Below are 26,017 nucleotides of genomic sequence, written 5' to 3' on the forward strand. Positions count from 1 at the left end.
GAATGACAAAGCGAAAACAGGTTTTTAGAATTTTTTGCAAAAAACAAACAAATTTAGTTACATAAGTATTCAGACCCTTTGCTATGAGACTTGAAATTGAGCACAGGTGCATCCGGTGTACATTGATCATCCTTGAGATGTTTCTAGAACTTGATTGGAGTCCACCTGTGGTAAATTCAATTGATTGGACATAATTTGGAAAGGCACACACTTGTCTATGTAAGGTCCCACAGTTGACAGTGCATGTCAGAGCAAAAACCAAGCCATGAGGTCGAAGGAATTGTCCGTAGAGCTCCGAGACAGGATTGTGTCTCGGCACAGATCTGGGGACGGGCACCAAAACATTTATGCAGCATTGAAAGTCCCCAAGAACACAGTGGCCTCCATCTTAAATGGAAGAAGTGTGCTGCCCGGTCAAACTGAGCAATCAGGGGAGAAGGGCCTTGGTCAGGGAGGTGACCAAGAACCCAATGGTCACTCTAACAGAGCTCCAGAGTTCCTCTATGGAGATGGGAGAACCATCCAGAAGGACAACCATCTCTGCAGCACTCCACTAATAAGGCCTTTATAGTAGAGTGGCCAGACGGAAGTCACTCCTCAGTAAAAGGCACATGACCACCCACTTGGAGTTTGCCAAAAGGCACCTGAAGTACTCTCAGACCATGATTGAGGAAAAGATGAATGGAGCAAAGTACAGAGATATCCTTGATGAAATCCTTCTCCAGAGCTCTCAGGACCTCAGACTGGGATGAAGGTTCACCTTCCAACAGTTCAACGACCCTAAGCACACAGCCAAGACAATGTAGGAGTGGCTTTGGGACAAGTCTCTGAATGTCCTTGAGTGGCCCAGCCAGAGCCCGGACTTGAACCATATCAAACATCTCTGGAGACACCTGAAAATAGCTGTGCAGCAACGCTCCCCATCCAACATGACAGCTTGAGAGGATCTGCAGAGAAGAATGGGAGAAACCCCCCAAATACAGGTGTGCCAAGCTTGTAGCATCATACCATACCCAAGAAGACTCCAGGCTGTATTCGCTGCCAAAAGTACTTCAAAAAAGTACTGAGTAAAGGGTCCGAATACTTATGTAAATGTAATATTTCAGTTTTTTTTTACAGACGTTTGCAAAAAATTCTAAACTGTTTTTGCTTTGTTATTATGGGGTACTGTGTGTAGATTGATGAGAAACATACATTTTAGAATAAAGCTGTAACGTAACAAAATATAGAAAAAGTAAAGTGGTCTGAATGCTTTCCGAATGCACTGTAGATACACAACTGAGAAAAAATTGCTTAAAATCTGGGGTATAATACTTAAGTTGTTTGAAAAATGCTAAATTCTCCAACCCCTTCCCCCATCCTTATATACTCCATGCTCCCTCTTCACAAAATGCAGCACAAACTGTCAAGTGAATATCAGTTCATTATCTGCAGAAGTGTTTTAAGTTCGACACTCTTTGCATCTTCAAGATGTCTCACTGTACTTCATTTAAATAGACAATCCTATTAGTTAATGGTATTTTCTAATTACCCCTTTTTAGATTCCCACACATTTAGATAGCTGTCTGTCACCGCCATTGTTTTGAGAGCAAAGTGGTCGTTTTGTGTTTGTTTATTTATTTACATTCCTTATTATTTCAGATGATTACTCTGGAAATAGAAGTAACATTATAATAGCCGCCGCCTCTTGTCCCTCGAGGTTTGGCCTATACACTCCAGTGAGAACTCCCTCCTTCTGTCTATCCCTCTATCCTCACTTCAGAAAGAGCTGATCCACAACAGGAAATGACTCGGCACCAGCACGCAATCTTTCAACTAAACCGACATTTTCTGCTCCACTTGTTGTCAGTTGGACTTCTTGCTCTCTGTCTATCCATCCATCCACCCTGTCTGCCTCTGTCCCACATCTCTGCCTGGCTGAGTGGGAACTACTTTTACATTTGATGGCTTTGGAAGTGACCTTAGTATTCTTGGAAGAATTCTTAGGATATAATTCTGTCAGAAGGAGGAATTCCCACCAGGTATTATTAGTGTTGTGTGTCATGCGGATTGTTTTGTGTTCTTCTGCTTCTTGTTCTTGAAGAGGTTGTCACATTTATTAATTTGGTGTTCTGGTCGTAATTCATTTAGCCATCTAAGTTATGGAAAGAAACAAATTGTGTGTAGTCTTGTTTTATCTTGTTTGTATGATATAGCAACTTATTTTCCAAAGTCAGTTCCGTTATTGGATATTTGCTCGTTTACAGCTCAACGCTGTTCTGTTCTGTGAGCATACATGGCTATCATGCAGGATGATGTTATATTACAGGCATAGGCATGTTTTCATACCTTTCCTTTGTATCGTTAGGCTTGTTTGTGCAAGGTGTGTGTGTGTGTGCGTGTGTGTGGCTACCATCTAGTCTCATAACAATCCCCTCCCTCCTATTTGCTACAGGTGACTTGCCCCCTGCTGTAGCGACCAGGCCAGGGGAGAGGAGGAGTTGTGGATCCAGGAGCGGACCATGGAGCAGTGTGAAACTGCTGCGAGCCCCAGCATAGATCACCCATGGAAGGCAGCGACAATAATGAGGAAGGCCTGGATCCAGAGCAGAGACTCCTGGCAGGGCCTCTCTGAGAGCCAGGACACCCAGGATCAGGAGGGTTGCAGCGAGGAGACACTGTGTTCAGATCCCACTATGGAGGAGAGGACAGCCCCGGCCGAGGAGCCTGGTACGTTGGGATGAGCTACAGAGGGAGCAGCAGGCAGAAATAATTATAGTTTGGCTTTTTACAGCTCAGTACAGCTCCATGGAAGTCACGATGAAACAATAAAGCCTACTTAAGGTCTTGTTGCTATATAATTACCAAGCCCAAAAGGGAATAAAATCCTGCAACAGCAAACAGATTATTATTTATTTTTATCCAGTTGTAATCTACATTGTAGATTGAATGTTAAATTGCATTTATAGAAAACTGAACAGTTGTACATGGCTTTGAATTGCTCCGTTTTTTTTCTCTCAGTCCCTAAGAAGATTGCGAGCTGGCTCAAGGACTGCAGGTATTGTAGTGTGGCATTATAATGAAACCTTTATATTTGCATGTAAATAAAACTCCTGACTGTCACTGTATATCAGGGTGGCTGGTGTGGAATGCCTAGTGACTAGCTCAGTCAGCATAGTGAGGAAAGTAAATACTTACTTTTTTGTCATTGTCACTTCTAGGCCATCCTCAAAGACATGCAGTTAGACATCATTTGAAAAAAGACTTGTGGTTAAATGGGACTGGATGGCTGGCTTCTCGGGGTAGTCATTGTTTGGTATGACTATTGGTTACCTTTTACAGCTTGTTTAGTATACTTAAATATACTAAACATTAAAATAATATACTTCAAATATGAGATGTACTATAAAAATACATCTTAAGTATAACTGTAATATCACTACACTTCAACACACTTATTAAAAGTGTACTTTATATTCATTGTTTTTTCATACTATAAATATATTATCAAACTTCAACACATTTCAAAATACACTTGGAGTTGTTTTTAAGTTGTAGCATAGATGTTTTTTTTAATGAAACTGCTTGTGTGATACAGTGCTTTGCAAAAGTATTAATACCCCTTGGATTTCTTCACATTTTGTGTTAAGCGGGATTAAAATGGATTTATTTGTCATTTGTTGTCAACAATTAACTCTAAATACTCTAATGTCAAAGTGGAAGAAAACAATGAAATAAAAATTCAAATATAGTCATTGCATAAGTGTTCAGCCTCTTTGTTTTGGCAAGCCTAAATTGGTTCAGGAGAATTTGGCTTATCAAATCACAGAATATGTTACATGGACTCTGTGTGAAACAGTAGGGGTTGACATAGTCATAAAAATATTAACGGTTCCTCTCCTCCATACATACATCTGTGAGTTCCCTCAGTCAAGTATTGAATTTCAAGCACATATTCAACTACAAAGACCAGGGAGTCTTTCGAAAGCCTCATAAAAGGGCAGTGATTGGTAGATCGGTAACAATATCAAATCAGACATTGAATATCTCTTTAAGCATGGTGAAGTTAATAACTACTGTATGCTGTGGATTATGTATTAAACCACCCAGACAAATCAAAGATGGTCATCCTTGTGAGCTGCAGGACAGGAATGAAACTGCTCATGAGGCCATTGGGGATTTGTAATATAGTTACAGAGTTGAATGTCAGTGATGGAAGAACTGAGGATGGATCAACAACATTGTAGTGACGCCACAATAATGATTTAAATGACAGAATGAAAATAAGAATACAAATATTCAGAATTCCAAAACATACATTTTGTATTTAACAAACAAGGCACTAAAGTTTTGACTTAAGTCTGCTTGAAAATCTATGGCAAGATTTGAACATTTCTGTGTAGCCATGAGCACCAACATCTTGACAGAGCATGAAGAATTCTGAAAAGAATAAAGAGATAATCTTCAAGACTTGTCCGGGAAGACTCCCAGCTGTAATGGCTGCCAACGGTGTTTCCAGCATGTATTGACTCAGGCAGCTGAATACTTACGCAATTACTATATTTTAGTTATTTCATTTCTAGCGATCTTTATTTTTTTTATAGATATCTTTCACTTTAATATAGTCTTTTGTGTAGATTGACTTTTTAAATGTTTTATTAATTCAATTTTAATCCCACTTTAACAACAAAATGTGAATACATCCAAGGGGTATGAATTATGTTGCAAGTTACTGTAGTTTCACTGCCAATAATGAGTTTTGAAGTATTTTCTGAATTCCTGTTCAGAAAAGTGCAGCAAAAGTTGAAAATGATAGCATCCTTTTTTTGCAGTTGAAGTTTTGATTTATAATATGATATTGTTTCTCATATTTAGTTTATTCAAATGTTTTGATATTCATTTTCAAACTGAATAATGTTGTACTTTTAATTACACATGACATATTACACATGTATTGAAATGTTAATGAGGAAGGCCTGGGTCCTTAATGTGAACCACCAAATGTGTTAAATACCAATGGTGCACAGTTCTCAAAAGGGTTACTTGTAAATTGTAAATAGCATGTAATAATAACATTGGCATAACATTGGTTCAATTACAATAGCTAATGCGGTTAATGAGTCAAAGTGTATTTGTAAAAGTATACTTGAAACACATTATAAATACATAAATACACTTTTTTTTGCAAAGAAAATATAGGAATTCTAATCACAATACAATTTGAGTAAATTTCTAATTTATGAGCAATACACATAAAATGTACTTAATGTGCATTCAAAGAATATTTGTTTTGCTCTTCATCTGATATACTAAGAAGGTACATAAAGTCCCAATTTATATCATTTTAAATATATTTAATATACTTAAGTGCTAATAAAATACAAATCAAATTGACATTAAATGTATTTAAAATTGTTCCAATTTGATAATATTCAATATACTTAAAATATGAAGTATGATTTAAGTATATTTAAAAATAATAATAATAATAATTCCCTGCTTGAGTTTGCCTGCGTGACAGGTTAAATGTCTCCCGGAAGAATGTTGCTTACTATTAGGGTTTATTAGGGTTCATCGCTGTACTTTAGTGCGCAAGTTAAACAAACATTACCATGGAACTCAGAATAATTTATTCAGTCAAATATTCTAGTTGGTTGAAAATCCCCCACGAACCTACGTACATGAGTAAGACCGAGTGAGATAGTGGGAGAGAGCAAACAGAAAATCACATGATGTTGATTGAGGGTTTTACACAATGTCAATAATGTCCTTTTATGAAATATTCATTATGGCAGGGCGCTGGTATAGGCCTACAGACATCTGTTCCAAGTTTAGTTAACCTAGATTTTACATGAATAATTAGCATATAGACTTGAGTTGGTCTGACTGACTCATTATAGAAGTACAGTAAGATTAGAATAGAGTAGGTCACATCAGAAAGCATAGGTCTGGGATAGTGACCATATGTAGTTTGATCTATAGACGGAGAGGTGAGGTAGAGACCTAGGAGCCAGCTAGAGCAGGGTTAGGGATGTTATGTAATGTGCTACCTTAGACTAGAGCAGGGCTCTCCAACCCTGTTCCTGGAGAGATACTGGCCTGTAGGTTTTCACTCAAACCCTAATCTAGCGCGCCTGAATCTAGAAAAAAAATCGATACAAAGTGTGTGCAAATGAGGTAAGGCAATAAATAGGCAGTAGTGGCGAAATAATTACAATTTAGCAATTAAACACTGGTGTGATAGATGTGCAGAAGATGAATGTGCAAGTAGAGATACTAGGGTGCAAAGGAGCAAAAAATAAATAACAATATGTGGATGAGGTAGTACAGGTGATCTGAGCTGCTCTGACAGCTGATGCTTAAAGATAGTGGGGGAGATATGAGTCTCCAGCTTCAGTGATTTTTGCAATTCGCTCCAGTCACTGGAAGGAAAGGCGGCCAAAGGAGGATTTGGCTTTGGGGGTGACCTGCTGGAGTGCGTGCTACGGGGGGGGGGGGGGGGGGGGGGGGGGGGGGGGGGGGGGGGTGCGGGGTGCTGCTGCTGCTGCTAGGGTGACCAGTGAGCTGACATAAGGTGGGGCTTTACCTAGCAAAGACTTATAGATGACCTGGAGCCAGAGGGTTTGGCGACGAATATGGAGCAAGGGTCAGCCAACGAGAACATTGTTCTGTGTGTGGGATCTTTATGTCAAACAAGATTTACATGATACAGTAACTATAGTACTACTGTACAGTAGGATTGGGTGTGACTTGATCTGCTGATATGTGGGTAGTTGACAAAAAGATAAAACGGTTGTAGTGTTTGTGTATGGGTCTTCCTGTGTGAGGAAATGAGCCAGCACAGTGTTAGTAGGACACTAGAGACCAGGGGTGTTGAACTCATTTAGCCCCGGGGGACACATTCAGTCTTCTGTATGAATATAGGTCCATTATTTCTACACAGTTTCAATTAGGTTTTGGTCATTTTTAAGTATATTGAGTTTGTTCCCGCCTAACGGTGTATTTATGTCTCTTCACAGGACTCCTCTTGGGGCCTCTCTGGATGAACAGAGCAGCACTCAGTCCAAGGGTGAATTCCCCTCTACTATAACATCAGTCCTATTTTATAAAACTAACTCTCATATGGAAAAAGATCATGTGGAGAGGTGCGTGTGTGTGTGTGTGTGCGCCAAGGGGGTGTTTGTGGAGTATTTCGCAACTGTCTCACCACACCCCACCTTGGAGCCCTAGTGTACTTTGGAGCGTACGAGCCAGCTTCTGTACTCATACACCCACACTCACTCCAGTTACCAGTTGGTAGCTTTGTCAAACTGTTATTGTGCTTCTAAATTGAAGTAAGAAACAGACTCAGGCATGATACAAGTATCCTGAGCTAAAAGGAATAACATTTGGATTCCCTGTATTTTCCTGCTCTTCCTGGTAATGCAAACTATATGGGCTGCTGGTGCCCTTTGATCAATGGCTATCTACAGTAGGTAAGATTTACCAACCAGGTAGGAAGGTATTTAACGGTACATTTGTGTCTTGGTTTAAAGTGTTTGTCTGTAGTAGGCTGTTCAAAATGTTTTTTACAGGCACGTGCCAAGGTTTTTATTTGAATGGTTATGTAGTCTACTGTAGGGTATACAATGCATTCGGAAAGTATTCAGACCCCTATACTTTTTCCATGTTTTGTTACATTACAGCCTTATTCTAAAATTGATTAAAATGTTTTGTCCCTCTCATCACCCAATACCCCATGATGACAAAGCAAAAATTATAATTTTTTGCACACAAAAAAATAAATAAATATGAAATTTAGATAAGTATTCAGACCCTTTACTCAGTACTTTGTTGAAGCACCTTTGACAGCGATTACAGCCTCCAGTCTTCTTGGGTATGACGCTACAAGCTTGGCAAACCTGTATTTGCTGAGTTTCTCCCATTCTTCTCTGAATATCCTCTCAATCTCTGTCAGGTTGAATGGGGAGCGTCGCTGCACAGCTATTTTCAAGTCCGGACTCTGGCTGGGCCACTCAAGGACATTGAGACTTGTCCCGAAGCCACTACTGCGTTGTGTTGGCTGTGGGCTTTGGGTCATTGTTCAGTTGGAAGGTGAACCTTTGCCCCAGTCTGAGGTCCTGAGGGCTCTGGAGCAGGTTTTCATCAATGATCTCTCTGTACTTTGCTCTGTTCGTTTTTCCCTTGATGCTGACCAGTCTCCCAGTCCCTACCACTGAAAAACATCTGCAATGAATGAGGCTGCCACCACCATGCTTCACCGTACGGATCGTGCCAAGTTTCTTCCAGATGTGACGCTTGGCATTCAGGCCAGAGAATCTTGTTTCCCATGGTCTGAGAGTCATTAGGTGCCTTTTGGCAAACTCCAAGCGTGCTGCCATGTGCCTTTTACTGAGGAATGACTTCAGTCTGGCTACTCTATCATAAAGGCCTGATTGGTGGAGTGCTGCAGAGATGGTTGTCCTTCTGGAAGGTTCTCCCATCTCCACAGAGCAACTCTGGAGTTCTGTCAGAGTGACCATTGGGTTCTTGGTCACCTCCCTGACCAAGGCCCTTCTCCCCCAATTGCTCAGTTTGGCAAGGCAGCCAGCTCTAGGAAGAGTGTTGATGGTTCCAAAATTCTTCCATTTAAGATGATGGAGGCCACTGTATTCTTGGAGACCTTCAATATGGCAGAAATGTTTTGGTGCCCTTCCCCAGATTTCTTTTGACCTCATGGCTTGGTTTTTGCACTGACATGCACTGTCAACTGTGGGACCTTACATAGACAGGTGTGTGCCTTTCCAAATCATGTCCAATCAATTCAATTTACCACAGGTGGACTCCAACCAAGTTGTGGAAACATCTCAAGGATGATCAATGGACACCGGATGCACCAGAGCTCAATTTCGAGACATATAAGCAAAGGTTCTGAATACTTACATTTTCAAAAATGTCTAAAAACATGTTTTCGCTTTGTCATTATGGAGCTTTGTCATTATTATGTGTGTAGATTGAGGATTTTTAACGTAACAAAATGTGGGGGAAAAAAATCAAGGAGTCCGAATGCACTATACAAGTGGCGCAGAGGTCTAAGGCACTACAGCTCAGTGCTAGAGGCATCACTACAGACCCTGGTTCGATTCCAGGCTGTACTTCAACCGGCCGTGATTGGGAGTTCCATAGGGCGGGCGCACAATTGGCCCAGCGTCGTTAGGGTTTTGCCGGGGTAGGCCGTCATTGTAAATAAAAAATTGTTCTGAACTGACTTGCCTAGTTAAGTAAAGGTTAAATGAAATGTAAAACAAACAGTTCTATTTGTGTGCTTAACCCGCTAGAGTTTATGTCGTGTGGACATCTAATTAGCATTATAAATAAAACATCAAAGTCTGTCTGTTTATGCTAGAGATACAGTATGTTTTTTGCATGGGCTCAATGTACCGCGTCCACCGGTGTCAGTCTTCCACGTTTGCAGCAGTTGCAGACCTACAGTAGTGTTTGTCAGACCATCCCTAAAATTGGTCTTCTAAGGATAGCATCTGTTGCGTTTTGAATGGTTTGGTCTAAAAACTAATATGACCCCTCTATGGAAGATGACACTCACGAACACAATTGAACTAACTGTACTTTACAGGAGTGCTAAAGAATGGCTGCAGCTTTGAAGACTACTTTTCTCTGGGAGCTGAGGGTAAGTGACAAGATGTGTTTGGGGGAGGGGTGTGTGTGTGTGTAGGGGGGGGGGGGTCACTAAAGCAATACAATCTAGGACAGGGATGGGCAACTGGAGGGCCCTGTCTGCCACATATTTTATTATTTTTACTGTTGAGAGTTAGATTAGTAGAATACACAAGGTGCAATTTCGAAATGTGGTTGTGCATCAGCAGTTTTTCTGTTATGTCAGTCACTGATAGTCACTCAATTTGCCCATGTAAATTAGTCTAGCCAGCTATCTAAACTTCTAGTAATCATGGTCCAATTACCGAACGGGGGGGCCCTCCAATTTTTTTCTCTACGCTGTCAAAGGTGGGTTGCTAAATTGTTTTGCTCGCAAGTTGCCAATCCCTGATCTAGGACCACACCACTTCTATGGCAGTTTCAGCTGTTAATGAGCCTTCTAGAGCGACTAGGCTGGGCCCTGATCAAAAGTAGTGCTCTATATAGGTAATAGGGTGCAATTTGAGAGACAGAAAATCTGTGTGGCCAAACAATTAAGAGCTAGAACTTCTCATTGTAGGAGTGCTTGGCTCTTTAGTTTTTACGAAAGCTACAAAAAGCTGCTGTTGCTGCTCTTACGACCGAACATAATACTATATCATTTAGTGGGCGCTTATAAACTCAGAAAAAAAGAAAAGTCCCTTTTTCAGGACCCTGTTTTTCAAAGATAATTTGTAAAAATCCAAGTAACTTCACAGATCTTCATTGTCAAGGGTTTTAACGCTGTTTCCCATGCTTGTTCAATGAACCATAAACAATTAATGAACATGCACCTGTGGATCTTTGAAAAGCATAGTCCTGAAAAAGGGAAGTTTTTTTGTTGCTGAGTTTCCCATCAGACCTGTATGGAATGGCTTTGAGGTTTATTGTTGGTAGTGCATGGTTGGTGCTGTCAAAGCTGTGACTAAACTACATGTTTCTCATTCTTCCACTCAGCTCAACAGCTGTAGTGATGCATGCTCTCTGATGTGCTACTGTATGTTGGTCTCTTTGAGAGATGGGGTCAGTCAGATTTTGTACTGCATGGTTGCACTCCACACATTACTATTGTGTTTGTGCAGACCAGAGACAGTGGGTGGTAGCTAGTGTGTTGTGCTAAGGTTGGCTCCTATTAAGGTCTGCTCTGACTTGTCTCAGGTTGTGTTCCAAATGGCACCCTGTTCCCTATAAAGTGCACTACTTTTGACGAGAGACAATTTGGGTATTAGGGTGTTATTTGGGACATACCTATGCAAGGCAAGGGGCCCCAGTCAAACCTGAGATAAGTGTTCCATTGTGTCCATGTCATAACGCCCCATGATTAGTCAATCTTACTCAATCTCCGGCCTAGCGGAACTACAATGTACAAGTCTCAACAGAGACTTGAGGGCCCTTCACCCTTCTGGCTCCAATCCACTCCATCAGGGAGTGGCAATGATGTGGATAGATGGATGCATATAGAAAAACATCACCACGTTTTGCTACTGTTAATGTTCACACAACAAGAGAATTAAGAGTAATTCAATGGAATCTCATGCTTTGATGATTATCCTGCTCTTAGAGGTTAAAGAACCAGTTAGGCTGATTTGTGTTTGTTCAATTTCCAGGCAGACAACTGACATTGTGTACTCTCCCATCTTTGTCTCAACCAGGACCTGGGTTCAAATACTATTCGAAGTGTTTGAAATACTTTGTTTGCTCTAGCCTGCTGGAGTTTACTGTTTTGGGACTATTCTATTGATCGATCACACCAAGAAAGCTCAATTAAGCTCAGATAAAGAATTTCAAATGGTATTATATTTAGAATAGTATTTGAACCCAGGTCCTGGTTGAGACAGTCAGGCATCCACGTATTCTTTGCGTCACTAAGGCAGCCTGGAAGAAGCCATCAGATTCGGAACAGTATTTTTTTTCCTGGCAGATGAGGCTAGTCCAGACTTCAGGAGGACCGTCTTTACTGTCTGTTTCTAAACCATCACTCTGTCATTATGTTCCTCTTTGTCTCAAAGACGAGGATTTGGTTCTGGGGATTCTCATTTTGACAGTGGACTCTTTTGCTTATGTTATATGTGGGAAAGGGGAGGCTTCATATTTTTAGAAATGGTTGACTTGGAATCACTGCAAAATCAAACCATTCTGTGATGTTTCATATCTGTTGTCCTTGATCACAAATGCTTGACAGCAGTCACCTTGATTGTATGTTTTACAGAAGTAGAAATGTTTTTTTTTCTTCTTTATCAGTATTTTCTACAGTGTAACAAGTTAATTATGACAGATGGACTTTGAAGAGAAATTTGTGAATTACTTTATACTGAGCCAGCTTACCAAAGCACAGAGCAGTGTGCAAAGCTCCTGTATTAATTTCTTTCTTTCTCCTCCCTGCAGCCAACCACCTTCAGCCCAACAGTGCCAAAGCAGAGACACCCTGGTAAGACCCCCTCCCCCCCTTATGCTATTGGCCACTCCTCACCCCCTCAAGTTCAGTCCCAGCAGTAGTCTTACTCTCTGTGGCTGTGGTGTGAATACTGTACCGATCACTGCTTGCTCACTCTGCTCCCCAGCTATGGGATATGTGCAAAGGACAAGAGGAGCCAGTTCCTACAGAACAGGAGTATGAACTCAATAGGCTCAGGGAAGAGCAGCACCAGTGTATCCAGGTGAGTAGTAGACACTCAGATGGGCAGGCCCTGAGCCTGAGCCAAGCTCTGTGGTTGGTTTCTGCCCTTCTGGGTTTGAACTGAAGCCAGCCAAATAAGGTTTAGAGTGCTCTGGTTCATTCATATATTACAGCACTTCATTATTAGTATGGTAACCAGAACATTTTAGGTCCCAAGAAAGAGCTAAAAGTTGGTAGGTTTATATCAAGTTTAATAAAATACTGCTTCTAAAGTTAGTTAGCCAAGAAGTTTGGAAGTATCTATGTTTTATCTCAGACTTTTCATCTATGTTTCATTAATGGTTCAGCACTGCATTATTTCAACAGTGTATTTTCTATGCATTCATGCATTCACTTTGTCTCCAGTGTGTCTGAGTTGTTGGACCTATATGAAGAGGATCCAGAAGAGATCCTGTATAACCTGGGGTTTGGCCGGGAGGAGCTGGATATCGCCTCAAAGATCCCCTTGCGCTTCTTTAACAGCCCCTCTTGTGCTAAGGGCATCGATCTCAAGATGTACCTGGAAGCACAGCTACAACGCACAGAGATGGAAAAACCCAACTATGCCCTGACAAGTATGTTAACACTCTCTCGGTTTGCCTCCAACTGTCTTGCTTTGTCTTTCTATTGCTCTCTTGTTCATGCATGCATTGGCTCTCTCTCTCTCGCTCTCTTTCCCATGATTTCGCCCCCCCCCCCCCCCCCCCCCCCCCTTCCTTCGAGCTGTGAAAACACTGTATGGCCTGGAAACACTGATCGTATTACTGTTCTCTGTCATAAAATCCAGACATACAGCCATGTGCTGGCATGTACATACTTGCAGACCTACAGGTAGTGATGAAAATAATGAGTTGTGGTTCTGAGTGTCACCTGGAGTGCAGAGTAGCAGTGGGATAGGTGGTAGGATGCGGTGGTGGTGGGGTAGGATGCGGTGGTGGTGCGGTAGGATGCGGTGGTGGTGGGGTAGGATATGGCGGTGGGGCAGGGGTAGGATGTGGCGGTGGGGTAGGATGTGGTGGTGGGGTAGGGGTAGGACGTGGTGGGAGGGTAGGGGTAGGACGTGGTGGTAGGGGCAGGGGTAAGATGTGATGGTGGGGTAGGATGTGATGGTGGGGTAGGGGTAGGATGTGGTGGTGGCTTAGGGGTAGGATGTAGTGGTAGGGTAGGTGTAGGTTAAGATGTGGTAGTCTTGTAGGTGGTGTAATAATGGATGACACACCGCACATTGGCTGGCCAGCCAAAGAGGAACAGGAAGGGACACAATGGCTGGCCAGCCAGAGAGGAACAGGAAGGGACACAATGGCTGGCCAGCCAGAGAGGAACAGGAAGGGACACAATGGCTGGCCAGCCAGAGAGGAACAGGAAGGGACACAATGGCTGGCCAGCCAGAGAGGAACAGGAAGGGACACAATGGCTGGCCAGCCAGAGAAGAACAGAAAAGGACAGAGTGTGTGTGGAACATAGCCTGTTGTCTGTAAACTGCTGGACCGAGGCCCAGTAAGAAATGCTGTGTTGTAGCAGCTCTCGAGTCAGTTTTATCTTGATCTGGTCTAGATTAGCACATTAAAGGGATAGATGAGACTCTCTCATAAATTCCTTTTGAAGTTTCACCCCTGTGTTGTTATGTGTTAATAACGTTTAGATTGCGTTACCCAGCAGGCTAGGCAGGGGGTTGAAGAATGCCTTGCATGGCTAAACATGGAGTTTTCTAGCTGAAGTATATGTTCATTAAAAGTAGTTAAACCTACGCCCCGGTTTGTCATTATAAAAGGAACAAACATAACAACCCCTCCCAGTTAAGTTTGTGAGAAGTTTCGTCACTAACTGAAGGCCTTGCTGTTTCTGTTTTGTAACAGTGTTGATTTTATGTACAGCATACTGATCATTGGAATTATGGTTGCCCTGTGAGCTGTGACAGCCTGTGCCTTTCTGTGCCTGTAAAGCTGATTTTATTGTCATGATGCAGCTTTCGCTTTCATCATCCTCCAAATGAACTGCACCCATGAGGGCTGAATCTGCTGCTAAGAGAGACAAATATAAACAGGCTTTCTGGAGACTAGCTAGCTAGAGTCTTGGGTCAAAGAACTCAGGAGCTCATTGTTTCTATTTTGATTCTTAGTTTATCAAGTTTACTCCCTCTTTCTTCCCCTAAACTAGAATTTGTATTTTAATTCCAGTTTCCTCTCTCTTTCTTTCCCCCTAAAGGTCGTTTCCGTCAGATCGCGGTCCTGACCACAGTGGCCAACGAATTATTCCATCTCTACTCCCAGGTGTCGGGCCAGCACGTCCAAAAGATCTGCAGCCTGGATGGGGAACCCCTTACCATCATCACTCCTTCTCCTCTGACGAGGAACAACTCAGCCCTGAACGCAGCCAAGATCCTAAAGAAGACCATCACCAAGCATAACCTGTTGGGTGGGGCAGCAGAGGAAGTCTCTCATAGCCCCACAGCCCTGTCTACTACCACAGAGAAACAAGCAGACCAATTGAGTCCAGGTACAGGGGACAGCGCCATCACTACTGACTCCGGCCACAAGGGGGAGCTCAAGCAGAAGGCCTTCATGAAGAAGGAATCTACTTCCCCGGCGATGTTGACTGAGGACAGCCACTCTAGAGGCAGCGCTGAAGCCCCCCTGAGCATCAACGGACACCACGCTGGAATGAATGGAGACAGTCCTAAGCTAAATGGAAATGGCCTGGCGTTGACAGGAAGTGGAGAAAATCACATTTCGTTCACTGTCAGTGTAGTCCCTGAGGAGGCCCAGGAGGGTGATCTGAGCCTGTGCAGCGAGGCTGACCTGGAGAAAGAGCACCAGGAAATCCATCAGAGGGCCATCCGATCAACCCCAGACGAAGAACCTAACTACAGCCTGATGCACAACGCTCACATCACCCACCACCACACGCAGGCCAAGGATTCCTTTGAGATGGAAGAGGTAGGAGGACCATACTCACACACGGGTTGAGGGGGGTTCAAATCTTGGCTTAGTTTTACTGTTGCACTGCTCCCTCCAGTTTGAGAAGGAGGTAGGACAGTCCGGAGAAACAGAGTTGTGGAAAGGGGTTAAATTCTTGACTGAGTTTCGCTATACTGCCCTCCCAGTTCAATATACCGTTTTGTTCTTATCTTCATCTCCTGGTTCTCACACTGGGCTGTTTTTTTTAAACCTTGGTTTTAGCTGTCCTAGCAGATATTGTGAAAAGCTAAGGTCACGAACTTGCGTCTATAAATAAGTAAGAACAGTAAGAGAGCATATGGAGGACCCTGGAGACCAAGTTATTATTGTGACTCCATCTGCAGTTTGTCCCTCCTCTCCCTCCAGATCTAGCAGAATGGGGTAATAGTTACAGTAACTGGAGGGAGGGGGCTGTATGCATCAGAAGTGTGTCAGTGTAGAAGTTGCCCCAAGTGTTTTTCTGTTTGGCTTTGTTTCACCACACAATACAAGTCACTGTGGAAGCATTATGTTCCACATACTGTAGGAATTAAGAAAGTAAAACGTACATTTTTTATCTATCCTCTCAGGTCCAGAGTAATAAGAGTGAAGCTCTACTTGGAACTTGCAGCCCCTCTAGAGCAGGCAGTGGTGAGTCTGGCATTCATGTTATACACCTTATAAGACATTATAAAGGCTCATACATGCTTATAACAAGTCATAATACTTTTCAGATTGATGTAAGGTGTTACCAAACTTTCCAACATGGATATCCACTGATATGATCAATCACTTTATTACATTACAAAACCATATGTTCTGTTGTTGATCAGTAAAATGAGTTCACTGGCATAATCACCATCTCTCAAATAATCACTAACATAATCACTAACACTTTGTTGTCTTGCAAAGTATTTAAATACTACTGTAGTGTACTCTGATGGAATTTTCCATATTGCTACTTAGAACACATGGACCTGTGACAATCCATTATAATTGAGTGACCCATCTAAAACAAAGCGCCATTTTCCTCAGGAATTTATACATGTTTTATTAGATTAAACCTTATATAACAACTCAGTATATTTATTTTCCTACTGATCATGATACTCTATTAGAACATAGAGCCTCAGGGATGTGCTCTTCAGGGAATCACTATAACCCAAAATAAATGGAGCTGAAGTCAACTAAATGGATGACGTCTGCCCTCTGGTGGATAACTCTGTACTTAAAAAAAATAAAATAAATGTGTGTATAATACAAGTTGTTGAGATGGGTTGGTTGTTTACAACAAAACAGACACTTGCGCCACTATGGGGCAAAACAGATGGGGTTGGCTTAGATTGTTGATAACATGTTGAAAACATACAGTTGCAGAATGAGCACTTGTCTCAAATACATTGTTAGTTGTTGGTTAGGTGGTTCGCAGGCTAGCAAATTTGAGCCATATTAGCATAGACATGACATCAGTCAAAACATCTCAAAACAAGACATGGTATCAAGAACAAGATCAAACGAGCCCCTTGTGATTCACCACATGGCCGTTTCTTGTGATTTTTGCTAGCTAGCTATCTGTCCATCCAGAACCATAACAACACACGGCCTTCAGCCCCATTGACACGTGCGCATCGTTTTCATGGCGTTGTCAGCAAACCCGTCTATTGTAGATGCAATGCAAGTGTGTCATATCCCTGTGTTGCAAAGATACCAATGGAACACAGATTGTTTTTTTACTCAGTGCAATGTGTCTCGTAATTCGTATGAAAATGTTGATTACTTATTTTGTTGAAAACCCAGATTGATGGTCATCATGGACGTCACCGGGACCTGGCTACGATTTTTGGTCAGGACCGAATCTTTTGCGCTGCTGCAATGGTGTAAAAAATGAAAACTGAATTTAATGCGCCACTTAGTTCATAGAGCTGTGGTTAAATGAAACTCCCGAAGTTATCCAGCTGTTATGATCAGGGCTGTAGTGCTGCTGGAGCGCAGCAGAGCGACGCTCGCCACTTCTCAGAATGGTGCTGTCTAGCAAGATCACTTAATGATCAATTAGTCATCTACATAACACACCGAATATGCTAGCATAATGTCAGGCTACGGTTATTCCAAAAACACCATGTCATCTCTTATGACAATTTAGGATAATTGTGCTGAATTTTTTTATTTCTTTCTCATGCGGAGCTGTGTTTAACTCCATCTGCTCTGAAATGTGATTAGTTCGGCTGGGTAGCCACCCGTACGTCATTCAAGAAGATCCAAATGCATATTCCCATGAAACTGGTTGGGATCAAATGGTTGGCATGCATGCAGCATGGCCGTTTCAACTGTAAAACATGAAGAATTAGGATTCACGATTGACATTAATGATGGCATTATTTACGATAAGGTAGGCTTAATTTGGTGTTTTAGATTTTTAAAATATTAATTAGCATTTTCCTTTTAGCCATTTACAGTACCATTGCCAATCATGCAATTTGGATGATGCATTGTATGTACAGTACCAGTCAAAAGTTTGGACACACCTACAAATTCAAGGGTTTTTTCTTTATTTTTAAAAATATTCTACATTGTAGAATAATAGTGAAGATATAAAAACTATGAAATAACACATGGAATCATGTAGTAACCAAAAACAAATCAAAATATATTTTAGATTCTTCAAAGTAGCCACCCTTTGCCTTGATGACAGCTTTGCATACTTTTGACATTCTCTCAACCAGCTTCACCTGGAATGCATTTCCAACAGTCTTGAAGGACTTCCCACATATGCTGAGCATACTCTGGATCTTCCTTTCCTGTGTCGGTCCTCATGAGAGACCGTTTCATCATAACGCTTGATGGTTTTTGCGACTGTATTTGACTAAACTTAGAAAGTTATTCAAATTTTCCGTATTGACTGACCATGTCTTAAAGTAATGGTGGACTGTCGTTTCTCTTTGCTTATTTGAGCTGTTCTTGCCATAATATGGACTTGGTCTTTTACCAAATAGGGCTATCTTCTGTATACCACCCCTACCTTGTCACAACACAACTGATTGTCTCAAACGCATTAAGAAGGAACAACATTTAGTTTGATGTCTTCACTATTATTCTACAATGTAGAAAATAGTAAAAATAAAGAAAAATCCTTGCATGAGTAGGTGTCCAAACTTTTGACTGGTACTGTATATTCTAAAATAATTTAAACAATAGGCTTCATGTCAGTACCATCTTTCATTCAGAAATGCTGGTTTAATAATAAGAATGGTAATACAAATAAAATGCAGTTCCAGTAGGCTAACTAAACAAACAGCACTACACCACTGGTACACCACTGGTTATAATAAATGTAAAGCAATTGACATGTGTGGTCAACTGATAATTGGGACAGCGTCATGGTGCTGCTTTGCGACAAGCATGGAAACTCATCTCGATAAATCAATCATGGACAGATTTTTGTTTTCAGTGAATCTCTTTGGATATTTGGTCACAATTAGGCTGGGAAATGTTAGCTACATTGAGGTGAGTGCTCATGATCATTAGTTAAGCAAATGAAAGCAATGCAGATTTTCTCAACACACACATAATTAGGCCTATAGCCTACCTGATGAGCTTCCCTGATGTTTTCCTGAACTTTCCAATACTTTTCTGATGCATTTCAGTCACTTAGCCTACTGATGCGAATACAAGTCATATAGGTCATAAAGCCTACATTGTTTCAATAACAATATAGCTTAAACAACTTTTGACTTCATTGATTTACTGATTTTACTCTCTTGTAATTGTAGGCTAGGTTACTTGCTGAAATATTATTTTAAATATTATAGTAACAGTAGGCCTCCTACACCATAAGCTCTAAATCAAATCAAATGTATTTATATAGCCCTTCTTAGATCAGCTGATATCTCAAAGTGCTGCCCAGCCTCAAACCCCAAACAGCAAGCAATGCAGGTGTAGAAGCACGGTCGCTAGGAAAAACTCCCTAGAAAGGCCAAAACCTAGAGAGGAACCAGGCTATGAGGGGTTGCCAGTCCTCCTCTGGCTTTGCTGGGTGGAGATTATAACAGAACATGGCCAAGATGTTCAAATGTTCATAAATGACCAGCATGGTCAAATAATAATAATCACAGTAGTTATCAAGGGTGCAACAGGTCAGCACCTCAGGAGTAAATGTTAGTTGGCTTTTCATAGCAGATCATTTAGAATATCTCTACCGCTCCTGCTGTCTCTAGAGAGTTGAAAACAGCAGGTATTGGACAGGTAGCACGTCCGGTGAACAGGTCAGAGTTCCATAGCCGCAGGCAGAACAGTTGAAACTGGAGCAGAAGTGGCGCCAGGTGGACTGGGGACAGCAAGTAGTCATCATGCCAGGTAGTCCAGAGGTAGGTAGTCCAGAGGTAGGTAGTCCAGAGGTAGGTAGTCCAGAGGTAGGTAGTCCAGAGGTAGGTAGTCCAGAGGTACAGTGCCTTGCGAAAGTATTCGGCCCCCTTGAACTTTGTGACCTTTTGCCACATTTCAGGCTTCAAACATAAAGATATAAAACTGTATTTTTTTGTGAAGAATCAACAACAAGTGGGACACAATCATGAAGTGGAACGACATTTATTGGATATTTCAAACTGTTTTAACAAATCAAAAACTGAAAAATTGGGCGTGCAAAATTATTCAGCCCCCTTAAGTTAATACTTTGTAGCGCCACCTTTTGCTGCGATTACAGCTGTAAGTCGCTTGGGGTATGTCTCTATCAGTTTTGCACATCGAGAGACTGACATTTTTTCCCATTCCTCCTTGCAAAACAGCTCGAGCTCAGTGAGGTTGGATGGAGAGCATTTGTGAACAGCAGTTTTCAGTTCTTTCCACAGATTCTCGATTGGATTTAGGTCTGGACTTTGACTTGGCCATTCTAACACCTGGATATGTTTATTTTTGAACCATTCCATTGTAGATTTTGCTTTATGTTTTGGATCATTGTCTTGTTGGAAGACAAATCTCCATCCCAGTCTCAGGTCTTTTGCAGACTCCATCAGGTTTTCTTCCAGAATGGTCCTGTATTTGGCTCCATCCATCTTCCCATCAATTTTAACCATCTTCCCTGTCCCTGCTGAAGAAAAGCAGGCCCAAACCATGATGCTGCCACCACCATGTTTGACAGTGGGGATGGTGTGTTCAGCTGTGTTGCCTTTACGCCAAACATGACGTTTTGCATTGTTGCCAAAAAGTTCAATTTTGGTTTCATCTGACCAGAGCACCTTCTTCCACATGTTTGGTGTGTCTCCCAGGTGGCTTGTGGCAAACTTTAAATGACACTTTTTATGGATATCTTTAAGAAATGGCTTTCTTCTTGCCACTCTTCCATAAAGGCCAGATTTGTGCAATATACGACTGATTGTTGTCCTATGGACAGAGTCTCCCACCTCAGCTGTAGATCTCTGCAGTTCATCCAGAGTGATCATGGGCCTCTTGGCTGCATCTCTGATCAGTCTTCTTCTTGTATGAGCTGAAAGTTTAGAGGGACGGCCAGGTCTTGGTAGATTTGCAGTGGTCTGATACTCCTTCCATTTCAATATTATCGCTTGCACAGTGCTCCTTGGGATGTTTAAAGCTTGGGAAATCTTTTTGTATCCAAATCCGGCTTTAAACTTCTTCACAACAGTATCTCGGACCTGCCTGGTGTGTTCCTTGTTCTTCATGATGCTCCCTGCGCTTTTAACGGACCTCTGAGACTATCACAGTGCAGGTGCATTTATAAGGAGACTTGATTACACACAGGTGGATTGTATTTATCATCATTAGTCATTTAGGTCAACATTGGATCATTCAGAGATCCTCACTGAACTTCTGGAGAGAAGTTCAAGGGGGCCGAATACTTTCGCAAGGCACTGTAGGTAGTCCAGAGGTAGAGAGAGGTAGAGAGAGAGAGATTCACACAGGAGAAATACTCCAGATATATCAGACTGACCCTAGCCCCCCAACACATAAACTACTGCAGTGTAAATACTGGAGGCTGAGACCGGAGGGGTCAGGCAGGAGACACTGGCCCCATCCGATGGTACCCCCGGTCAGGGCCAAACAGACAGGATATAACCCCACCCACTTTTCCAAAGCACAGCCCTCACACCACTAGAGGGATATCTTCAACCATCAACTTAGCATTCTGAGACAAGACCGAGTATCGCCCACAAAGATCTCCGCCACAGCACAACCCAAGGGGGGGGGGGGGCGCCAACCCAGACAGAGAGACCACGTCAGTGACTCAACCCACTCAAGTGACCCACCCCTCCTAGGGACGGCATGGAAGAGCACCAGTAAGCCAGTTACTGACCACAATCAATTGAATGAATAATAACAGGTGTTGATTATTTGGCCTTGGCGAGAGCACAACGAATGGAAGGAAACAGCGCTGCAGGAAGGGGTGCTGGAAGTGCTGCAGATTAATTGAAATACATTTGCCAAATTATATAATTATTCTTATCTCTATAAATAAATTACATAAATGAAAGTACTACACCAGCATAATTTATCCACAGAGGATCAATAGCTTATTCATAAAAAATATCTGTAGATTGTGTTTTGTCACATTTATGAGCGCATAGGCCTAGTTAGTCTACAGTCGGGAGTCCTGCAATTGGGCAACCTGCACGGTAGCAGAGAGAACAGTCTATGACTAAGGTGGCTGAAGTCTTTGGCAATTTTTAGGGCCTTCCTCTGACACTGCCTGGTAGAGATTGCAGGAAGCTTGGCCCCATTGACGTACTGGGCCATACGCACCAGCCCTGCCACTTCCGATGAGCGTCGGAGCCGGTGTAGTGCGATTCAATCTTAGTCCTGTATTCACTCTCTGCCTGTTTGATCTCTCCCTCCCTCCCTATCTCCATTACAGAACAACAACTGAGAACAACCAACCAGCAGTCAGACAGTAGTGGTTTTGCAGAGGGCCCCTCTACTGATGGCTCAGCTAACAATTTCAAGATACAGGAGAGCGCTGACAGCTGTGACTGTGAGACAATGCTGATGTCCTACGCTGGGGAGGTGACCACTCCTCTAGCCCTTGAACACCCTGCCTTTGAGAGGCTGCAGTTAAAGGAGGAACAGGAGGAGGAGGATGTGCAGATACCCTCTGTCCTACAGAAACGCCTTGAGGAGGACGGGAGTGGGAGCAAGAGCCCTATTGGGGAGGAAGAGCAGCGGCAGGAGGTGCCACAGTACACCTTCCACCAGTTACCTAAACCAGAAGATAGAGGAGTGGCCCAAGACTCAGAGCAGGACCAGCAGCATAGCACTGCTGAGGAAGCTGCTTCTTATCCTGCCTCTGAGACTCCTCAGTCAAGTCCTGAGACTTGCCATACTGTTGAGGCTGATCCTGACATGGCTACAGTGCCTGGTCCTACAGAAGACCATGGCTCCATCCTGACCCCTGACTGCAGCTCCTCTGGTGCCCCAGCCAGGGAGGGTGTGACTGACAGGGTGGAGATGGATGCCAGGCTCTCCAGCCCTAGACCCAGCTGCCCCATCTTCAGTGCCTCACCCAGGGTCCACGGGGCCCTCTACAGGGCCCAGCAGAGGGCCTTGTCCCCAGGCCTCCAGGGCCCCTGCATGGAGGGGAAGGTGAGGGATCTGTTCAGGAGAAGAGTCCCCCTGACGAGGTCCCGATCCCTGCCTACCTCCCTCCTCAGCCCCTCCTGTGCGGTCTCTTCTGTCAGGATCCAGTTTGGCCAGGGGACAGTCAGGCACTGCACTCGGACGGTCTTTTCCTACCGATACACCCCAGAAGTGAAGGAGGAGGAGGTGCAGGTGGAGGAGGAGGTGCAGGTGGAGGAGGAGGTGCAGGTGGAGGAGGAGGAGGTGCAGGTGGAGGAGGAGGAGGTGCAGGTGGAGGAGGAGGTGGAGGAGGAGCAGGTAGAGCTGGAGGTGGGGTCCATTGTGGAAGAAGAGGTTCCGGAGGAGGAGTTTCAGAGAGGCAGCTTTTGCTCCATCTTAATTATCAACAGAGAGGCCGAGCCATCTCATGGCCCCGGGCTACAGAGAGATGGGGAGCTGAGAAAGCTTCAAGGCAGAGTCCCCCCTTCCCCCCTCGCCATCCCCCGCCACCTGACCCTCTCAACCATCTCACTGCACAGCCACAGCCCCCCTCCTGAGTGGGGAGAGAGACCTCTGGTGGAGCACCACCGTGCCTGGAGCACCTGTAGCGTACCTAACCTTACCCAACGTAACCTGGCACAGCATAACCACCCTAACCTGAACCACTTCAATAACCCTAACCTCACTCAGCACAGCAACCCTAACTTAAACCTCACTCAGCACAGTAACCCTAACTTAAACCTCACTCAGCCTAGTAACCCTAACTTAAACCTCACCCAGCACAGCAACCCTAACTTAAACCTCACCCAGCACAGCAACCCTAACTTAAATCTCAACCAGCACAGCAACCCAGATTTCAACCTCACCCAGCACAGCAAACCTAACCTGGCGCACTTCAATTACCCTAACCTCACTCAACACAGCAACCCTAACTCTACCCTCACACAACACAACCTAGCCCAACACAATAACCCCAACCTCCCACAGCACACAGCCCCCAATTTACCCCATCATATGGCCCCTAACCATCCTTACCAGAGTCCTCCTTTCACTTACAACATGGGCAGCACCCTTCCACACAACTTCCCGCACAGCACACACTACCCCTTTTCCCCGTACAGCTCCTCATATAATACCCCGCCCCATAGCGACCCTTTCAGTTCACCTTACTATAACTACCATGGTAACCCATATAGTGGGTCTTACAGCTACCTTCATAGCAACAATCATTATACTGCCCATAGCTCTTACTCTAACCCATCACACACACCTTCCAAACTGCCTCCACATCTCTCTACTGCCCCCTATGGAGAACCATACAGTACTCCATTCCCTGGCCACCATCATCTGTTTCCTTACCCCCATGGAGTTGACCCTATGGGGGCAGCCCCTAATTCCCACCTTCCACCAGCCCTGTCTACCACTGAGATGCAGCTCAGACGGGTCCTTCATGACATCAGAGGAAGTGTACAGAACTTGGCTCAGGTGAGACAAAACAACTACATACTACTACTGTAAGTCACTTTGGATAAAAATGTCTGCTAAATGGCAAATATAGTATAGTAGTACATATGTGTACTATAACATTCTGCAAGGCTCTTTGCAGTTTTAAAACCTAACACTAGCCATTCCACCCATAATGCAAGCAGAGACATTTGGACCCTAGTTTATCAGTGACTAAGTATTTGATCTGTGGTTTCTCTGCCCTCAACAGAATTCATCAGAATGCAGAGCAGACGTTTTCAATCGTCAGAGATCTGCCCAGCCACTGTTTGAGGTATTCACTCACCTGACCTGCCACTCTTAAAGAAATTAAATCCATGATTACCAATTCTGTCCTCCAACCTCTCCTGGGGTGTGTCTTGGGGGTTGGGAAATAGGTCAAAGACATCTCTGTGGCCTTTTGTCAATTTGATTTGCTCAACTCCTGCGTCCTCTCTCCTCCGTCCTCTCTTGCCTCTTTTAGAAAAAGGTCAAAGGTAATCAAGGAGAGGCGGCGTGGATGAAAATGCACTTGTATGAAATGACTCTCGTTCTTCATTCGCACTTCATCAGGCAAATGTTTAGTGGGAGTGGATCCCAAAAGAAATGTGTAAAGTGATAAAAACAAATGAAGTTAGTTGTTCAAGACATGTTATAGTTACAATTATATGTAGCATATTGCTTCTAAACCTGTGCATGCTTTTCTCCTCCGACAAACGATAGCTGATTCAAAGGGGGCGTGGCAGATATCAAAACTCTTCCGCGAAGGACTCCGGTAGATTACAAATTACTATCCTTGATGAAAGGTGGCTATCGAAGAGGACAGTCTTCTGTTCGTGTACTAACAAATTGACACTCGTCGACCACTTATCTGTTTCTGGGTCACGGAGGAGAGACTACAGAAGACAGTCTTTTGCCCAAATGAAAATCTCCCTGTGTCTCTGTGACAATAGACAATAAAGTAATCTTCTTCAATGTTCTCCTCCTCCCCTCAGACCTCTCTCCAGAAGGAGCTGCAGGCTAAGAGGAGGAGTCTGAATGTGTTCCGGACACAGATGATGGATCTGGAAGTGTCCCTGATGAAACAACAGGCGTTAGTCTACCAGCACCTCAGTCACGACGAGAGGTAGGCTAGAGGCCCTTGGACACAGATGTTAGCAGAGTCTGTGACAGACAGACATGCATGCATGCAAGTGTCTTAATAGGGCGTTGGGCCACCACGAACCAGAACAGCTTCACTGCTCCTTGGCAAAGATTCTACAAGTGTCTGGGACTATATTGGAGGAATGCGACACCATTCTTCCACAAGAAATTCCAGCATTTGGTGTCTTGTTGTTGATGGTGGAAAACGCTATCTCAGGCGCCGCTCCAGAATCTCCCAGTAGTGTTCAATTGGGTTGTGATCTGGTGATTGAGGCAGTCAGTGCATATGGTTTACATCATTTTCATGCTCATAAAACCATTCAATGACCACTCGTGTCCTGTGGATGGGGGCATTGTCATCCTATACAGGCATAGCCATGGTAGCAAAATTAATGGCCTGTCCAGCATTTTTATACATGACCCTAAGCCTGATGGGATGTTAATTGCTTAATTAACGTGGGAATCACACCTGTGTGGAAGCACTTGCTTTCAATATACTTTGTATCCCTCACTTACTCAAGTTTTTCTATTATTTTGCCAGTTACCTGTACATACATGGTAACAGTGGTCTCTTTCTGTTTGTGATTGC

General features: G+C 43.3%; 1 protein-coding gene across 3 annotated transcripts in view; it reads left to right on the top strand.

Moving 5' to 3' along the window:
* The window catches only part of LOC110504376 (protein ITPRID2), a 57,196-nt gene that overhangs the window by 18,029 nt on the left and 13,150 nt on the right, over positions 1 to 26,017 (top strand). The window contains exons 1-13 of one of the 3 annotated variants that reach the window (XM_036974826.1): positions 1,775 to 2,021; positions 2,435 to 2,709; positions 3,001 to 3,037; positions 6,999 to 7,048; positions 9,593 to 9,646; positions 12,037 to 12,079; positions 12,213 to 12,308; positions 12,674 to 12,882; positions 14,513 to 15,243; positions 15,834 to 15,894; positions 22,106 to 24,288; positions 24,518 to 24,580; positions 25,281 to 25,411. In XM_036974826.1, the coding sequence (XP_036830721.1) occupies positions 2,502 to 2,709; positions 3,001 to 3,037; positions 6,999 to 7,048; positions 9,593 to 9,646; positions 12,037 to 12,079; positions 12,213 to 12,308; positions 12,674 to 12,882; positions 14,513 to 15,243; positions 15,834 to 15,894; positions 22,106 to 24,288; positions 24,518 to 24,580; positions 25,281 to 25,411 (3,866 nt within the window). In that variant the 5' untranslated portion in view covers positions 1,775 to 2,021; positions 2,435 to 2,501. The other 2 variants (XM_036974825.1, XM_036974827.1) reach the window with 2 other exon arrangements.

Source organism: Oncorhynchus mykiss, chromosome 3 (genome assembly GCF_013265735.2).
Source record: "Oncorhynchus mykiss isolate Arlee chromosome 3, USDA_OmykA_1.1, whole genome shotgun sequence".
NCBI lineage: Eukaryota > Metazoa > Chordata > Actinopteri > Salmoniformes > Salmonidae > Oncorhynchus > Oncorhynchus mykiss.